We start from the raw sequence: 17,045 nt of genomic DNA on the forward strand, positions 1-17,045 counted from the left end.
AACGTAGCCTATCACAGCTAGATTTGCAAAGTCAGCCGTGATAGGCTACATTAATCGTCACGTAGCCTATCACGGGTGACTTTAAAAAAAAAAACGCGTACGGCTAATGGCGGCCCCCATAGGGAGCCGCCATTCCCGTTCCTTATTTGGTCCCTGTAGTCTACGTAAAGATTTACGTAGACTACGGCGAAAATAAGGACAAGGCAAATAGCGTTGCCCTTATTTTCACCGTAGTCTACGTAAATGTTTACGTAGACTACAGGGACCAAATAAGGAACGCGAATGGCGGCTCCCTATGGGGGCCGCCATTTGCGTACGCGCTTTTTTTTTTCAAAGTCACCCGTGATAGGCTATGTGACGATTAACGTAGCCTATCACGGCTGACTTTGCAGATCTAGCCGTGATAGGCTACGTTAATCGTTACGTAGCCTATCACAGGGGCGTTGTTTTTTTTTCTTTTGAAGTTCGCAGCCGGGGAGAAGGGGCGCTTCTCCCCGGCCTGAATTTTGGCCGGGCGAGGCGGGAAGCCTCCCCCCCGGCCTGAATTTCGGCCGGGCGAGGAGGGAAGCCTCCCCCCCCGGCCTGAACTTTGGGGGGAGCAGCGAAGCGCCTCCCCCCCACCGCGAAGCAAGCTGCGAGACCAGGTAAGTGACTTTCGTGCATCCCTAGTTCTGACAAAATGTGGTCCACTGGAGAAGGAAATGGCAACCCACTCCAGTATTCTTGCCAAGAAAACCCCATGGAATGTATCACAAGGCTAAAAGATATGATGCCAGAAGATGAGCCCCTCAGGTTGGAAGGTGTCCAATATACTACTGGGGAAGAGCAGAGGGTATTTCCAAGTAGCGCCAGAAAGAGTGAAGCGGCTGGGCCAAAGCCGAAAGGACACTCAGCTGTGGATGTGTCTGGTGGTGAAAAGAAAATCTGATGCTGTAAGGAACAATATTGTAATGTGAGATCAATGAATCAAGGTAAGCCGGAGGTGGTCAAACAGGAGATGGCAAGATTGAACATCGACATCTTGAGAATCAGTGAACTAAAATGGTCAAGCATGGGCGAATTTAATTCAGGTGACCATTATATCTACTACTGTGGGCAAGAATCCCTTAGAAGAAATGGAGTAGCACTCATAGTCAATAAAAGGGCGGGGAAAGCAGTACTGGGGAACAATCTTAAAAAGGACAGAATGATCTCAGTACGAATCCAAGGCAAACCATTCAATATCACAGTAATTCAAGTCTATGCCCAACCACTGATGCCGAAGAAGCTGAGGTTGATCGGTTCTATGAAGACCTACAACACCTTCTAGAACTAACACCAAAAAAAGATGTCCTCTTCATCATAGGGGATTGGAATGTCAAAGCAGGAAGTCAAGAAGTAACCGGGATAACAGGCAAGCATGGCCTTGGTGTTCAAAATGAAGCAGGACAAAGGCTAATAGTTTTGCCAAGAAAACACGCTGATCATTGCAAACACTCTTTTCCAACAGCACAAGAGGCGACTCTACACATGGACATCACCAGATGGTCCATATCGAAATCAAATTGATTATGTCCTTTGCAGCCAAAGATGGAGAAGCTCCATACAATCAATAAAAACAAGACCTGGAGCTGACTGTGGCTCAGATCATGAGCTGCTTCTTGCAAAATATTGGCTTAAATTGAAGAACGTAGGGAAAACCAGTAAACCATTCAGGTATGACCTCAATCATATCCCTGATGAATATACAGTGGAGGTGAGGAATAGATTTCAGGGATTAGACCTGATAGACAGAGTGCCTGAGGAACTATGGACGGAGGTCCGTAACGTTGTTCAGGAGGTAGCAACGAAATCCATCCCAAAGAAAAAGAAATGCAAGAAAGCCAAGTGGCTGTCTGATGAGGCTCTCCAAGTAGCTGAGGAAAGAAGGGAAGCAAAAAGCAAGGGAGAAAGGGGAAGATATATCCAACTGAATGCAGAGTTCCAGAGAACAGCAAGGAGAGACAAGAAGGCCTTCTTAAATGAACAATGCAAAGAAATTGAGGAAAACAATAGAATAGGAAAGACTAGAGATCTTTTCAAGAAAATTGGAGATTTCAAGGGAACGTTTTGTGCAGATGGGCATGATAAAGGACCAAGAAGGAAGGGACCTAACAGAAGCAGATGAGATTAAGAAGAGGTGGCAAGAATACACAGAAGAACTATACAGGAAAGATCTGAATGTCCCAGATAGCCATGATAGTGCAGTCCCTGAACTTGAGCCGGACATCCTAGAGAGTGAACTCAAGTGGGCCTTAGGAAGCATTACTAACAACAAAGCTAGCAGAGATGACAGTCTTCCAGCTGAGCTATTTAAAATCCTAAAAGATGATGCTGTTAAAGTGCTGCACTCAATATGCTAGGGATGGGGGAGAATTTCTCCCGGAAACTTCAGGGGGGCCGAGCGCCAACGCATTCGGTCCTCCGAAGGTTGTTCAGGGAGAAATTCTCCGCCCCCCCTGCCCCCGCCCTCCCCGGGATGGGACTTACCTTTCACGAATGTCCCTCCCGGCGGCGGGTCCCGGCGGCGGTTCGGCAGGTCTTCGTCAGGGGTGGGGGCAGCAGCCGGTCTTTCGACCGGCTGCCGCCGCCGCCATTACAAGAAAAGTAAAAAAAAAAACACGCCCCTGTGATAGGCTACGTAACGATTAATGTAGCCTATCACGGCTAGATTTGCAAAGTCAGCCGTGATAGGCTACGTTAATTGTCACGTAGCCTATCACGGGTGACTTAAAAAAAAAAAAAAACGCGTACGGCTAATGGCGGCCCCCATAGGGAGCTGCCATTTGCGTTCCTTATTTGGTCCCTGTAGTCTACGTAAAGATTTACGTAGACTATGGCGAAAATAAGGGCACCGCAAATAGCGTTGCCCTTATTTTCACTGTAGTCTACGTAAATCTTTACGTAGACTACAGGGACCAAATAAGGAACGTGAATGGCAGCTCCCTATGGGGGCCGCCATTTGCATACGTGCTTTTTTTTTTTTTAAGTCACCCGTGATAGGCTACGTGATGATTAACGTAGCCTATCACGGCTGACTTTGCAGATCTAGCCGTGATAGGCTATGTAAATCATTACGTAAACTATCACGGGGCTTTTTTTTTTTTACTTTTCTTTTGAAGTTCGCGGCCGGGGAGATGGGGCGCTTCTCCCCGGCCTGAATTTCAGCCGGGCGAGGCGGGAAGCCTCCCCCCCGGCCTGAATTTCGGCCGGGCGAGGCGGGAAGCCTCCCCCCCCAGCCTGAACTTCGGGGGAGAAGCGAAGCGCCTCCCCCCCACCGCGAAGCAAGCTGCGAGACCAGGTAAGTGACTTTCGTACATCCCTACAATATGCCAACAAATTTGGAACACTCAACAGTGGCCACAAGACTAGAAAAGGTCAGTTTACATTCCAATTCCAAAGGAGGGCAATGCCAAAGAGTGTTCAAACTACCGCACAATTGCGCTCATTTCACATGCCAGCAGGGTTATGCTCAAAATCCTACAAGCTAGGCTTCAGCAGTATGTGAACCGAGGACTACCGGAAGTACAAGCTCGGTTTCAAAGAGGCAGAGGAACTAAAGATCAAATGGCCAACATTCGCTGGATCATGGAGAAAGCAAGAGAATTCCAGAAAAACGTCTATTTCTGCTTCATTGACTATGCTAAAGCCTTTGATTGTGTGGATCACAACAAACTCTGGCAAATTCTTATTAGGGATGTACGAAAGTCACTTACCTTTTCTCAGGGGTGCTTCGCGGTGGGGGGGAGGCGCTTCGCTTCTCCCCCCGAAGTTCAGGCGAGGGAGGGGGAGGCATCCCGCCTCGCCTGGCCGAAATTCAGGCCAGGGAGAAGCGCCCCGTCTCCCCAGCCGCGAAACAAAAAATGTAAAACAAAAAAAAACCCCGTGATAGGCTACGTAACGATTAACGTAGCCTATCACAGCTAGATTTGCAAAGTCAGCCGTGATAGGCTACATTAATCGTCACGTAGCCTATCACGGGTGACTTTAAAAAAAAAAACCGCGTACGGCTAATGGCGGCCCCCATAGGGAGCCGCCATTCCCGTTCCTTATTTGGTCCCTGTAGTCTACGTAAAGATTTACGTAGACTACGGCGAAAATAAGGACAAGGCAAATAGCGTTGCCCTTATTTTCACCGTAGTCTACGTAAATGTTTACGTAGACTACAGGGACCAAATAAGGAACGCGAATGGCGGCTCCCTATGGGGGCCGCCATTTGCGTACGCGCTTTTTTTTTTCAAAGTCACCCGTGATAGGCTATGTGACGATTAACGTAGCCTATCACGGCTGACTTTGCAGATCTAGCCGTGATAGGCTACGTTAATCGTTACGTAGCCTATCACAGGGGCGTTGTTTTTTTTTCTTTTGAAGTTCGCAGCCGGGGAGAAGGGGCGCTTCTCCCCGGCCTGAATTTTGGCCGGGCGAGGCGGGAAGCCTCCCCCCCGGCCTGAATTTCGGCCGGGCGAGGAGGGAAGCCTCCCCCCCGGCCTGAACTTTGGGGGGAGCAGCGAAGCGCCTCCCCCCCACCGCGAAGCAAGCTGCGAGACCAGGTAAGTGACTTTCGTGCATCCCTAGTTCTGACAAAATGTGGTCCACTGGAGAAGGAAATGGCAACCCACTCCAGTATTCTTGCCAAGAAAACCCCATGGAATGTATCACAAGGCTAAAAGATATGATGCCAGAAGATGAGCCCCTCAGGTTGGAAGGTGTCCAATATACTACTGGGGAAGAGCAGAGGGTATTTCCAAGTAGCGCCAGAAAGAGTGAAGCGGCTGGGCCAAAGCCGAAAGGACACTCAGCTGTGGATGTGTCTGGTGGTGAAAAGAAAATCTGATGCTGTAAGGAACAATATTGTAATGTGAGATCAATGAATCAAGGTAAGCCGGAGGTGGTCAAACAGGAGATGGCAAGATTGAACATCGACATCTTGAGAATCAGTGAACTAAAATGGTCAAGCATGGGCGAATTTAATTCAGGTGACCATTATATCTACTACTGTGGGCAAGAATCCCTTAGAAGAAATGGAGTAGCACTCATAGTCAATAAAAGGGCGGGGAAAGCAGTACTGGGGAACAATCTTAAAAAGGACAGAATGATCTCAGTACGAATCCAAGGCAAACCATTCAATATCACAGTAATTCAAGTCTATGCCCAACCACTGATGCCGAAGAAGCTGAGGTTGATCGGTTCTATGAAGACCTACAACACCTTCTAGAACTAACACCAAAAAAAGATGTCCTCTTCATCATAGGGGATTGGAATGTCAAAGCAGGAAGTCAAGAAGTAACCGGGATAACAGGCAAGCATGGCCTTGGTGTTCAAAATGAAGCAGGACAAAGGCTAATAGTTTTGCCAAGAAAACACGCTGATCATTGCAAACACTCTTTTCCAACAGCACAAGAGGCGACTCTACACATGGACATCACCAGATGGTCCATATCGAAATCAAATTGATTATGTCCTTTGCAGCCAAAGATGGAGAAGCTCCATACAATCAATAAAAACAAGACCTGGAGCTGACTGTGGCTCAGATCATGAGCTGCTTCTTGCAAAATATTGGCTTAAATTGAAGAACGTAGGGAAAACCAGTAAACCATTCAGGTATGACCTCAATCATATCCCTGATGAATATACAGTGGAGGTGAGGAATAGATTTCAGGGATTAGACCTGATAGACAGAGTGCCTGAGGAACTATGGACGGAGGTCCGTAACGTTGTTCAGGAGGTAGCAACGAAATCCATCCCAAAGAAAAAGAAATGCAAGAAAGCCAAGTGGCTGTCTGATGAGGCTCTCCAAGTAGCTGAGGAAAGAAGGGAAGCAAAAAGCAAGGGAGAAAGGGGAAGATATATCCAACTGAATGCAGAGTTCCAGAGAACAGCAAGGAGAGACAAGAAGGCCTTCTTAAATGAACAATGCAAAGAAATTGAGGAAAACAATAGAATAGGAAAGACTAGAGATCTTTTCAAGAAAATTGGAGATTTCAAGGGAACGTTTTGTGCAGATGGGCATGATAAAGGACCAAGAAGGAAGGGACCTAACAGAAGCAGATGAGATTAAGAAGAGGTGGCAAGAATACACAGAAGAACTATACAGGAAAGATCTGAATGTCCCAGATAGCCATGATAGTGCAGTCCCTGAACTTGAGCCGGACATCCTAGAGAGTGAACTCAAGTGGGCCTTAGGAAGCATTACTAACAACAAAGCTAGCAGAGATGACAGTCTTCCAGCTGAGCTATTTAAAATCCTAAAAGATGATGCTGTTAAAGTGCTGCACTCAATATGCTAGGGATGGGGGAGAATTTCTCCCGGAAACTTCGGGGGGGCCGAGCGCCAACGCATTCGGTCCTCCGAAGGTTGTTCAGGGAGAAATTCTCCGCCCCCCCTGCCCCCGCCCTCCCCGGGATGGGACTTACCTTTCACGAATGTCCCTCCCGGCGGCGGGTCCCGGCGGCGGTTCGGCAGGTCTTCGTCAGGGGTGGGGGCAGCAGCCGGTCTTTCGACCGGCTGCCGCCGCCGCCATTACAAGAAAAGTAAAAAAAAAAACACGCCCCTGTGATAGGCTACGTAACGATTAACGTAGCCTATCACGGCTAGATTTGCAAAGTCAGCCGTGATAGGCTACGTTAATTGTCACGTAGCCTATCACGGGTGACTTAAAAAAAAAAAAAAACGCGTACGGCTAATGGCGGCCCCCATAGGGAGCTGCCATTTGCGTTCCTTATTTGGTCCCTGTAGTCTACGTAAAGATTTACGTAGACTATGGCGAAAATAAGGGCACCGCAAATAGCGTTGCCCTTATTTTCACTGTAGTCTACGTAAATCTTTACGTAGACTACAGGGACCAAATAAGGAACGTGAATGGCAGCTCCCTATGGGGGCCGCCATTTGCATACGTGCTTTTTTTTTTTTTTAAGTCACCCGTGATAGGCTACGTGATGATTAACGTAGCCTATCACGGCTGACTTTGCAGATCTAGCCGTGATAGGCTATGTAAATCATTACGTAAACTATCACGGGGCTTTTTTTTTTTTACTTTTCTTTTGAAGTTCGCGGCCGGGGAGATGGGGCGCTTCTCCCCGGCCTGAATTTCAGCCGGGCGAGGCGGGAAGCCTCCCCCCCGGCCTGAATTTCGGCCGGGCGAGGCGGGAAGCCTCCCCCCCCAGCCTGAACTTCGGGGGAGAAGCGAAGCGCCTCCCCCCCACCGCGAAGCAAGCTGCGAGACCAGGTAAGTGACTTTCGTACATCCCTACAATATGCCAACAAATTTGGAACACTCAACAGTGGCCACAAGACTAGAAAAGGTCAGTTTACATTCCAATTCCAAAGGAGGGCAATGCCAAAGAGTGTTCAAACTACCGCACAATTGCGCTCATTTCACATGCCAGCAGGGTTATGCTCAAAATCCTACAAGCTAGGCTTCAGCAGTATGTGAACCGAGGACTACCGGAAGTACAAGCTCGGTTTCAAAGAGGCAGAGGAACTAAAGATCAAATGGCCAACATTCGCTGGATCATGGAGAAAGCAAGAGAATTCCAGAAAAACGTCTATTTCTGCTTCATTGACTATGCTAAAGCCTTTGATTGTGTGGATCACAACAAACTCTGGCAAATTCTTATTAGGGATGTACGAAAGTCACTTACCTTTTCTCAGGGGTGCTTCGCGGTGGGGGGGAGGCGCTTCGCTTCTCCCCCCGAAGTTCAGGCGAGGGAGGGGGAGGCATCCCGCCTCGCCTGGCCGAAATTCAGGCCAGGGAGAAGCGCCCCGTCTCCCCAGCCGCGAAACAAAAAATGTAAAACAAAAAAAAACCCCGTGATAGGCTACGTAACGATTAACGTAGCCTATCACGGCTAGAGTTCCAAAGTCAGCCATGATAGGCTACGTAAATCGTTTACGCCATTTGCGTTCCTTATTTGGTCCTGGTAGTCTACATAAAGATTTACGTAGACTACGTAGACCACTAGCTACGTCTATAAAGTAACATGTGCTTTGGCCCTTTGTTTAATTTCACCTTTGTTTTGTTTACATTCATTTTGTTTCTTTTTAGTTATTCTCTCATTAATTTTATTCTTAGTTTTAGTTTCATCGAAGTTTTTAGTTTTGTATTGATTTCAAAGAGTCACAGCCTGATGCCTATAACTTTGATGCTTTCCATCCACGTGGCATGAAATTTTCAGCCTCGTATGACTCCCCTAAGGCATCAGAGAGATTTCAGACTGGACATAGGGCCCCCATTTTATAAGCATTTTAAAAAGCACAGGTCTCATAAGCTTCCCATTGGTTTAAATGGATGTTTCAGGTCCATTTATCCTGCTTGTAACTATTTTGTTTTTCGTACAAATGTCATAAAGTTTGTAGGGATTCTACTACCATCTAGGGATGTCGCAGGCACCCAATATGGTGGTGGAGTCCGACAGACTCCCCCATGCTCAGCCCCCTGTTTGCAGACTGAGCTTCACTCACTGGACCTGTCTCCAAGTGCTGCACAGTCCACAAGTGTCCAGCAGCCCTCTCACTCCTTCCTTGAGCCACCATTTTGTGGAATGATGGTGGCTCAGTCATTTCTGGGAAAAGAAATGTTGTGTAGATTGCAGCCATAAAGAGCGATCTATGTAACATTACAGGCGTGAATGGGCCTTTAGGGGCCACTATCTATGCAACATTCCCTTCCTAGAAATGCCTAAGCCATTGTTGTTGCGCAAAATGGCGGCTTGGGGAAGGAGTGGGCAGGTCTACAACACTTGTTGGTTGCTCGCTGAGTGGTTGAGGGGCTTGCACAGTGTGGCAAGCAGGCAGCAGGCAGCTCACTGAGCAAGCAACGGCCCCAGAATGGAGGTGAATCCATCCATGTTTTTGCAGATATTGAACTAATGCTTTTTGTTTGTTGATTGGTTTCAGACTGGAGAGTTTGCATACTGTCTCACTTTCACAGCTTTCTCAGTTCCGTACTCCCTTTGAGCTTTGCAAAGAGTGTTCTATGAGCTTTGTACAAAATAATGGATTCATTTGCAATGGTGTGCCTCTTGTCTGTTTGAGGAATATATCCATTTGCAAGGCAATACCTCCCAAGTGAAACTAATGTGGGAAACCAAAGTGAAGGTGCCCATGTTAGTTTCTCACACTGAAACAAATATAAAACTAATAATGAGTACAACCTTGTGTTGTATTGTTTTTATATGAGTTGTTCGTCATCATGGGCAACTTGCAATGAAGGGCAGGATATAAAACTAAATAAACATACAGACCTATATACTAAAAGCAGACTCATTCTCAGAGTGTGGATCCTTACGTGGCCAAAATGCACCAAAGGGGTGGGGGGGTTGTCATGTTTTGCAGAAGTACAAAAACAAAAATTAGGGGGAAAACCCCTAAGAAAGAAAACTCTAAGAACAGCACAATGAAGACTGACCATACCTAGCAGATACAGAATATTGACAAACAGTTTGAAGGATGGGGGAGATGGAATGGAGTGCCCTGGAAGAGGCTGGCATTCTGGCTGGCTGGCATTCTGAACAGGAGCATACTGCACCATTGGATAACTAACCACTTGTTAGTTTAGTTTCACATTTTCTGACACTAATGCACATGCCAAATCCAAGTGCAATGTTGTGTTGCCATAAATGGGGAAGCTGTTATACACAAGGGACCTGAACAAGTGGCCACTTTAGCCAGTGCTTCTCACTTTTCTCCATTTTTATACCTCTATGTTTTAAAAACACAGACATTGCAAAAGATGGCTGCCTGAAGCAAAGGACAATATGCTGCCTCCGCCAGTGTTCCACATACAGAAGCCAACTGGACCGGCAGTTGAATCTTAATTTAACACAGGTGGTGGGATAGGATCCTCCACACCTGAGGCAGCCATAACATGTTAGTTGAGAGGGCCGAGGATAGAACATGTGACATACACAGCTCCAACTAAGCTGTGGAGCTGAGTAATGGTTGGGCCAGTCTTGAAGACAGCTTGTTGATTGAAACAATGTAATGTGTAGCCTTAAAATGAGACTCAGTTATCCATAGGAATGACAGTCAATTGAGCCACTTCCCAAGAGGGTCCTTCAGAAGAAGGACTTCAGAAGGGAGACCTGCAAATGTAAATGAGGCAATAATGTCTGCTTTCTGTGAGAAGCTCGCACCCTTGTGGAGGCAAAAAGTCAGTGGAAGTACACTCTGCACTGTTCCATAAATATCTAACAGATTATTTACCCTTTTTGGTTAAAGGACGAGCTAACCACTGGTCTGCAATCATTGGTGGATCTCATTCAAAGAATTATGTACTTTGGGAATATGGAGGATATGCAAGTGAAGGAGTTAAGCAAGTTGCAGAGCTGGGATCTCCAGTAAAAATGGAAGAAGAAATTCGGCAACAGGTAATTGTAATTTAATCAATTAAAACTAAGAAAACCCTATGTCTGATTAAAAATATATCTGCCAGGAGCTGAAACTATTTAATGAGACAGCTCTGAAAGATCTTGTTATTGTTATGATTCTTAACCTCCATTCTAGCAAACCTTAATGAAGTCAATTCAAGTTTTCCTGGATAATGGTTTTAAGATTTAGCCCAGTAATTGAATATTCACTAAAGGCCACATTCTGATTCACTCTCTTCGTAATGAAACATTGAGCCATAGACTTCATCTATTGCTTTGACTTAGAACCACTCTGCACAGTATCCTTAGCATGCATTTTTCTCAAATCAATGGGAAATTAATGTGTAAATGACCTGCAGCATCTGCAAAATAAGCAAGGTGAAATCATTATGGCATGCGAGTTATTGCCATTTACACCATCCTTGGTTGAAGTGGGGTCAAATTTGTGGGTAGAATAGGAAGTGTGATGGTAGATGGTGTCTGAGTTCTAGGAATAGGTCTCTAATGTAGCAAGGCTTATACAACCATGGTCAGAAAAATCAATGCTGCAATCTTAATCTCTCTTTAAAGTTCTTATAAGTAACACATGCAATGCTAACTGCAGAAGAATGCCTGTGTTAGTGTGTAGCAATAGAGGGCTGGCCCTAACATTAGGTAGAATGATGCAGCTGCCTCAGACAGCAGATGCTGGGTGGCAGGAAGTGGTGACAAGGTGTTGGAAGACAAAGCTGTTTGTGCCATGTGGCCTGCCTTGCACCCCCCAAGCTAGCCTGCTGCCCTTGGGTACAGTGTAGGATGCTCTTCTATTATCGAACTAAGTTTCAACAGCTAATCCAGTTAGTTTCGGTATGTGGAATGGGGATGGGGGAATCTTCTTTAGGGATGTACAGATTTTGTTAAATCCATTCTGTCTGTGTTTTGCAGATTTTCAGGAGTCTTTTGTTCCATCATCTGCTCATTGACAGAATCTGATTTTTTAAAACCAGAATCTCATTCTACTTGTGCTAATTCATGTTACCCCTGATTTGCTTAGCATTAGAGTAAATTAGTGCAAATTCCCCCCCCCCCCCGAAAAATCAGCTGCAAGTCCACGGAATCCATGTGACTCAGACAAAGCAGGACCACTGCAGAATCCACAGGACAGATTCATAGAAATCCAAACTCATTTGAATCTGTTGTGGATTTCTCCAACATCCTTTATCTTGTCCTTTGCTTCAGGTAGCAAACCAGGCTACAATCTTGTGGCAAAACTGGAAACTCTGGTAGCTGTGACAGTGTTTGCGAAATTCTTTATAGACCTAACTGCTTGAGGAATCAAAGTTTATGCCAAAGACATCTGGTCTGGAGCCTCCTCTTGCTATGTTTTGTTGGATGATTAAGTTGTTGATGCTGAAGATCTGGACAAGGTGATCCTTGACCATCATGGCTAGTCATGAAAGTTGGGAAAGGTGGGAGGGTTGTATTTAAAATATAATACATGATTCCTTAGAAGGAAGCTCAGCCTTGGTTCCATCCAGTTTGAAAGAAGGAATGGTGAAACATGTGAACTGGAATACTGTTAGCCAATTAGGTGTGGCTTGTTTGACATTCTGGCTTCCGTTTAAAAAGTCCCAAGCCCCAATTTTGGGACCATGCAAACCTAATCTTTTTTAAGGGTATTTTGTGCCTGCTGCACACAGCAAAAAGCATGCCACACTCTTTTCTGACTGGGACTTTCCATGAAGTGTGTGTGTATCCTTTATCTGCCAAGCTTCAATTTTGGCCTTGTCTGTGCTAATCAACATTGCAGTTGCTTAGCTTGGGTTATGCGATGTTATCCTAGTCTTGCCCAATCCTGCCTTTTCACAGGCCTCCCCCCTTGTACAGTATTGATTGGTCCATATCATCAGTGAAGTGGACAGCAGACACCCTTTTGCCAATAAGTATTCCCTATTAAAGGGTAGGACATTACTGACCAAGAGACTTGCATTTCAGATTCAGATCCACTTTGGAACTCCTCTTTGGGAGCATGCTATGATAAGGTGGCCAGATATTGTCTTTTACAGAGGACAGTCCTCTGTTTGAAGGTCTGCCAGAAGACTGTCTTCGGTTTGAAGGTGTCCTCTATTTTAAAGGTTCTCCAGTCCAATTCCAGTTTAAAGATAAAGAACCATAAGGACTGTTGTCCATCCACATTTAGCACCTGGCTGCAGTCTTCCACAGTATGGTGAAATGTACTGTATTTCTATTTAAATTATAATAATTATTTCTAAATTTGCATCTATTCATATGAATTATGCAAAAGCTATGTAAATCACTGTCCTCCTTTGTCCTCATTTCTGGTGATGCATTTCCTCTTTTTTAGAAATTCTTGAGTGTGGCCACTCTAGAAGGGGTGAACTTCCTTCTTTGTGTTTCTCATCCCAGGCTAAGGTGGGAGTTACATGATTATCCTCCTTTCTAGTCTGTGTGGAGGCCACATCTGTGTGATCCTGTTCCCTGAGAGGATGGTGGGGAAGAGATAAGAGTAATTGGGCTTCTACCATATGGGCCTGAGGGGCTGGGAAAAAAAGCATCATTCTTTTGGGGAAATATTTTATTATGTGCACTGGCCCCTTTATTGGATAACATGAAGATTTCTCCAACTGTAAAGAAATCTGCCTTCAGAATGCCTTTGTTTTGCATTTCATTTTTTGACAGCAATAAAAAAATCACTTACTGGGCTGTACAACAAATAAAAATAAAGGCTGAGGAATTAGCATCATGAAATGGCAGAAGAGGGAGATACACATAGCCATTGAAAGCAATCCCAGACCCACAGGGCTAAATTCTGATATTTGATATGCATACATGGCTGTTATTATCTTCAAGGAGAGTTCTGTCTCTGTGATTCAAGCAGCAGAAATGTGTACCCAGGAGTATTCCCTCAGGCCATACTAAGGTTTTGTGCTAAATGTGTCCTGAGCTAATACTTTCAGGCATGAATTTAAATGGGAATTCATTTTCATATATCAAATGTGAAATGAATGAATAATTGAATTCTCCTGGTCTCACCGAAACCTGCTTAGCTAAGCAAGAAAAGTGTGTATGCCCAGAAGGTAATGCTTGCCCGTTAGAATGAGATATTGAGCTTCTAATGTGACTCCTTTCATTCACCACAGGTGAATAATGGGTGTTGCTTAGGCCATAACTACAAAACACAGAGACTGCATGGCTGCACCCAAGACAGCAGACCTGAGTGTTCCCCTTCTCCTCTCAGTAATGTCTAATAATACCAAATGTATGACATTAGGCTCAGAGGTTCCCTACTGCAGCTTCTCTTTATTGGTTATCACATGTGGGGGCAAGAACACTCAGAGTGTGATGATACAATGATGTAATTATATGACATTCATTTTGTATTGCTAGACATTTTTGTGCAGCCATGCATCAGTGGCTCCTAACCATGGTGGCTGTGTGCTTCTCAATACCAGTTGATGCAGAACACAAGTGAGAAGTTGCTATTATGTTTATGTCCCACTTGCTTCTGGGCTTCCCTCAGACATCTGGTTGGCCTGTGTAAGAAACAGGATCCTGGACTAGACAGGCCTCTGGTCTGATCCAGCAGGGCTTTTCTTATGTTGTTATGGGTGGTGGTCCCAATGGGTTCTTCCCTCACAATCTGACCTCAGCTTCATGACTGGTGGTACACTCATTCCCTTCAGCAAGTTGGATGCTGTATTGGCAAGTAAACTTATTTTTTATTATAACATTTCAACAAAAGAAAATAAAAAAAGAAATAAAAATGTGGCTACATTCATATGAAATTGTGTGTGTGTGTGTATGTACACACACACACACACACACAGAGGTTTCTAAGAACTATACAGAAACTTCAACAAAAGCAGACCAAATATCCAAATAAGTATCTATTTGCAGGTGGCGTCTATACACCACCCATTCAAATGTTGAAAGTATTGTGAAGTTTTCAATCCATTGCGTTATAGGAGTTGAGTGAGTCCTTCCAGTGTTGTAATATCAGTCTCTTAGCTGTCAGAGTGAAGCAGAGAATCCATTTGTGCTGACCATGTGTTAACTTCCAAGAAGCAAGTAGATAATTCAAAAGAGCATGTACATAAGTAAATCACTTAATATTAATATTTTGCTTAACATGTTCTAATACACAATCTGTCTGCATAATGATGTCCTCCCCAAAAGGTACAATTACTGGGCATTGCCAAAACATATGCTTAAAAGAAGCATTAGCTGTGTTATACTTCCAACAATCAGCCAATTTAGACAAACCCTTATTAAAGAGACATTGTGGCATCCAACAGACACAAAACAAGGGGTTTTGCTGAATAAGACCCAAGCTGAGATCCATAGACACATCAGATACAAGGCAGCAATGCACTGATTAGGCAAAACTGAAAACAATCCAGTTCCCTATTCCATTCTTGCTTAAGATTCTGTATATCATATTTATTCACCAATAATATTTATAGACATGGATCGTAGGTCAATTTGCCTGACCTGTCTCAAAAAATGCTTCCAATAGTGAGGGAGATGCTGAAGCTGTAAAAGCAGCAGGGCCAAACCTAGATACTAACAAATAGTGCAGTTGCAAGCATTGTCATTCAGCTGTTGCTGGCAAATCACATTTAGCCTGCAAAACAGAGAATAACAAAAACTCATCAGCAGCACCCACCAATTGATCCAAGGTAAAAATCGCCTTATCCGCCCATGTCTGCCACAAAAAATATATTTTTTAGCAATTTCTAAATCCCATAGTATCAATTTAACATGAGAAAATGGATCAACATATAATTGATATAACATTATATGCCACACATCTCTAACAGCTGTAACTGTATCGGCAAGTAAGTCAGGCTCTCACTGTTGACCGTGCAGTTAGACATGAGATCATCTGTTCATTTTTTAACAGTTCTTTAAAAGACACACATTGCATTTGTGCATATATATTGATAATCATCCTTCCTCTTATTAAAAATGCAATGGGGATGTGGGAAAGGTGTTGATGTTGTCGTACCGGGGTTGCCATATTCCAGTTCCATAATTCTTGGCTGGCTCATTTGCATATTATGCAAATTATTTTTTCAGTAGGCAAAGCATGTGGGTTGAAAAAGGATTAATTAGTGCATGCGTGCACGCGTGCACATCCACACATGGACTAATTTCTCATGCAAAATCACCCCTTTCAAAGTTGCTTCATAGGGAGGTAACAGAAGATTGGGTTTCATTAGATTCATTTGCATATAATATATATTTAAACCCTCAAAGGTTAAATAAAATGTAAGACAATTGTATTATGAAGGAAGTCTCAAGCTGTAAACCTATGCACACTTTCCTTAGAGTAAGCCCAAGTGAACACCAAGAGAGGATTGCACTTTTCGTCTAATCCCATTTACCTGGAAATAAGCCCTATTTAACTCAATGGGACTTACTTCTCAATAGACATGCATAAGATGGCACCATAAATCATCCATTTGCAAATGCTGCAGTATCCTTCATAGTCTGTCCCTCCTTTTCTTAGGCGTGGAAATTCCTTACTAATTCCTCTCTGTATGTCAGTCGGAGGTTTGAACCGAACGTAATTTCAGTCAGAAATCCCTACATTTCCGGACTTGTGATGTCTTCTGCGAAAAAAAACAAAAACGTGTTTGACAACAGGCACACATTTGGAAAACGTTTAAGAAAACTGTATACATTTCTAAAATGCACACAAACATGCTTTAGTCAGTGGGTGCATATGTACAAAAAGCAGGTGTACATTAGAAAAAGGTACAGGAAAATCATGTACAACTGTCTACATGGGGGGGAAAAGCTCATATGGAACCAGGATGGAATGATCTTGGTGGTGGCAAAATGAGAACCACAATGAGATCAAATTTGACAGATTCGTCCGTCTGAGGATCCGCCTCTGCACTACCCCCTCAACACCACTTAGGATTGCTCTGTGAGCTAGAAAGCACACGAACTCCTGTTTTAACTGTTACATTCATTTTAGAGTGGCTATGCTGCTTCTCAATCACAATTATACTAACATTCTAGATTTCTCCATTGCTTTCTATGGGCAGCAATCATTTATCCAGCAAGGAAGACCCCCACTCCACCCCACCCCCCAGTGCATTCAGAATGAACCAGGAAGTCTCTTCTGCAGGTAATGGCTGTGCCTCTCTAGAGCTTTTTTAAAATCTCTAAGGTCCCCTAAATGTCAGTCAAAGTTATGACTTTACTCATTGGCTAAAGACACTGAAAGGCAGGAACAGACTCATTTCTCACAAATGACTGGGCAGAACAGGCATTTTGCCTCCTACCTCTGGCTCTATAAGGGCTAGAGACTTCTCATTTATTTTAATGGAAGTTGGGAATTCAGGCCAGCTAATGGTAGGGATGTACGAAACACCTATCTGGCTCCGCGCCGGGCAATCCGCGGTGGGGGGGAGGTGCTCCATCCCTCCCCCTGGAATCCTCGACGGGGGGGAGGCGATCCAGTCCTCCCCCCCCGGAATCCTGCCCGGCTGGCTCCACTCCGTGGCCAAGCCACGGAGCCGCGGCTGGCTCCGGCCGCCCGCAGCTGGACATCCAGCTGCTGGGCAGCCCTACAGGGACGCAAATGGCAGCTGTTGTAGCCGCCGCCATTTGCGTCCCTGTATTGAGCCATGATAGGCTACGTAAAT

The 17,045-nt window shown here is 44.7% G+C and overlaps 1 protein-coding gene across 1 annotated transcript in view; it reads left to right on the forward strand.

Moving 5' to 3' along the window:
- Positions 1-17,045, forward strand: part of SPON1 (spondin 1) — a 508,583-nt gene that overhangs the window by 177,041 nt on the left and 314,497 nt on the right. Inside the window, exon 6 of the mRNA XM_084828189.1 lies at positions 10,238-10,386. Coding sequence (XP_084684315.1) covers positions 10,238-10,386 — 149 coding nt within the window. The remainder of the gene's footprint in view (positions 1-10,237; positions 10,387-17,045) is intronic.

The sequence above is a fragment of the Heloderma suspectum genome, chromosome 1 (assembly GCF_057233095.1).
Source record: "Heloderma suspectum isolate Gila_16-S chromosome 1, 16-S_ref, whole genome shotgun sequence".
Taxonomy (NCBI): Eukaryota; Metazoa; Chordata; class Lepidosauria; order Squamata; family Helodermatidae; genus Heloderma; species Heloderma suspectum.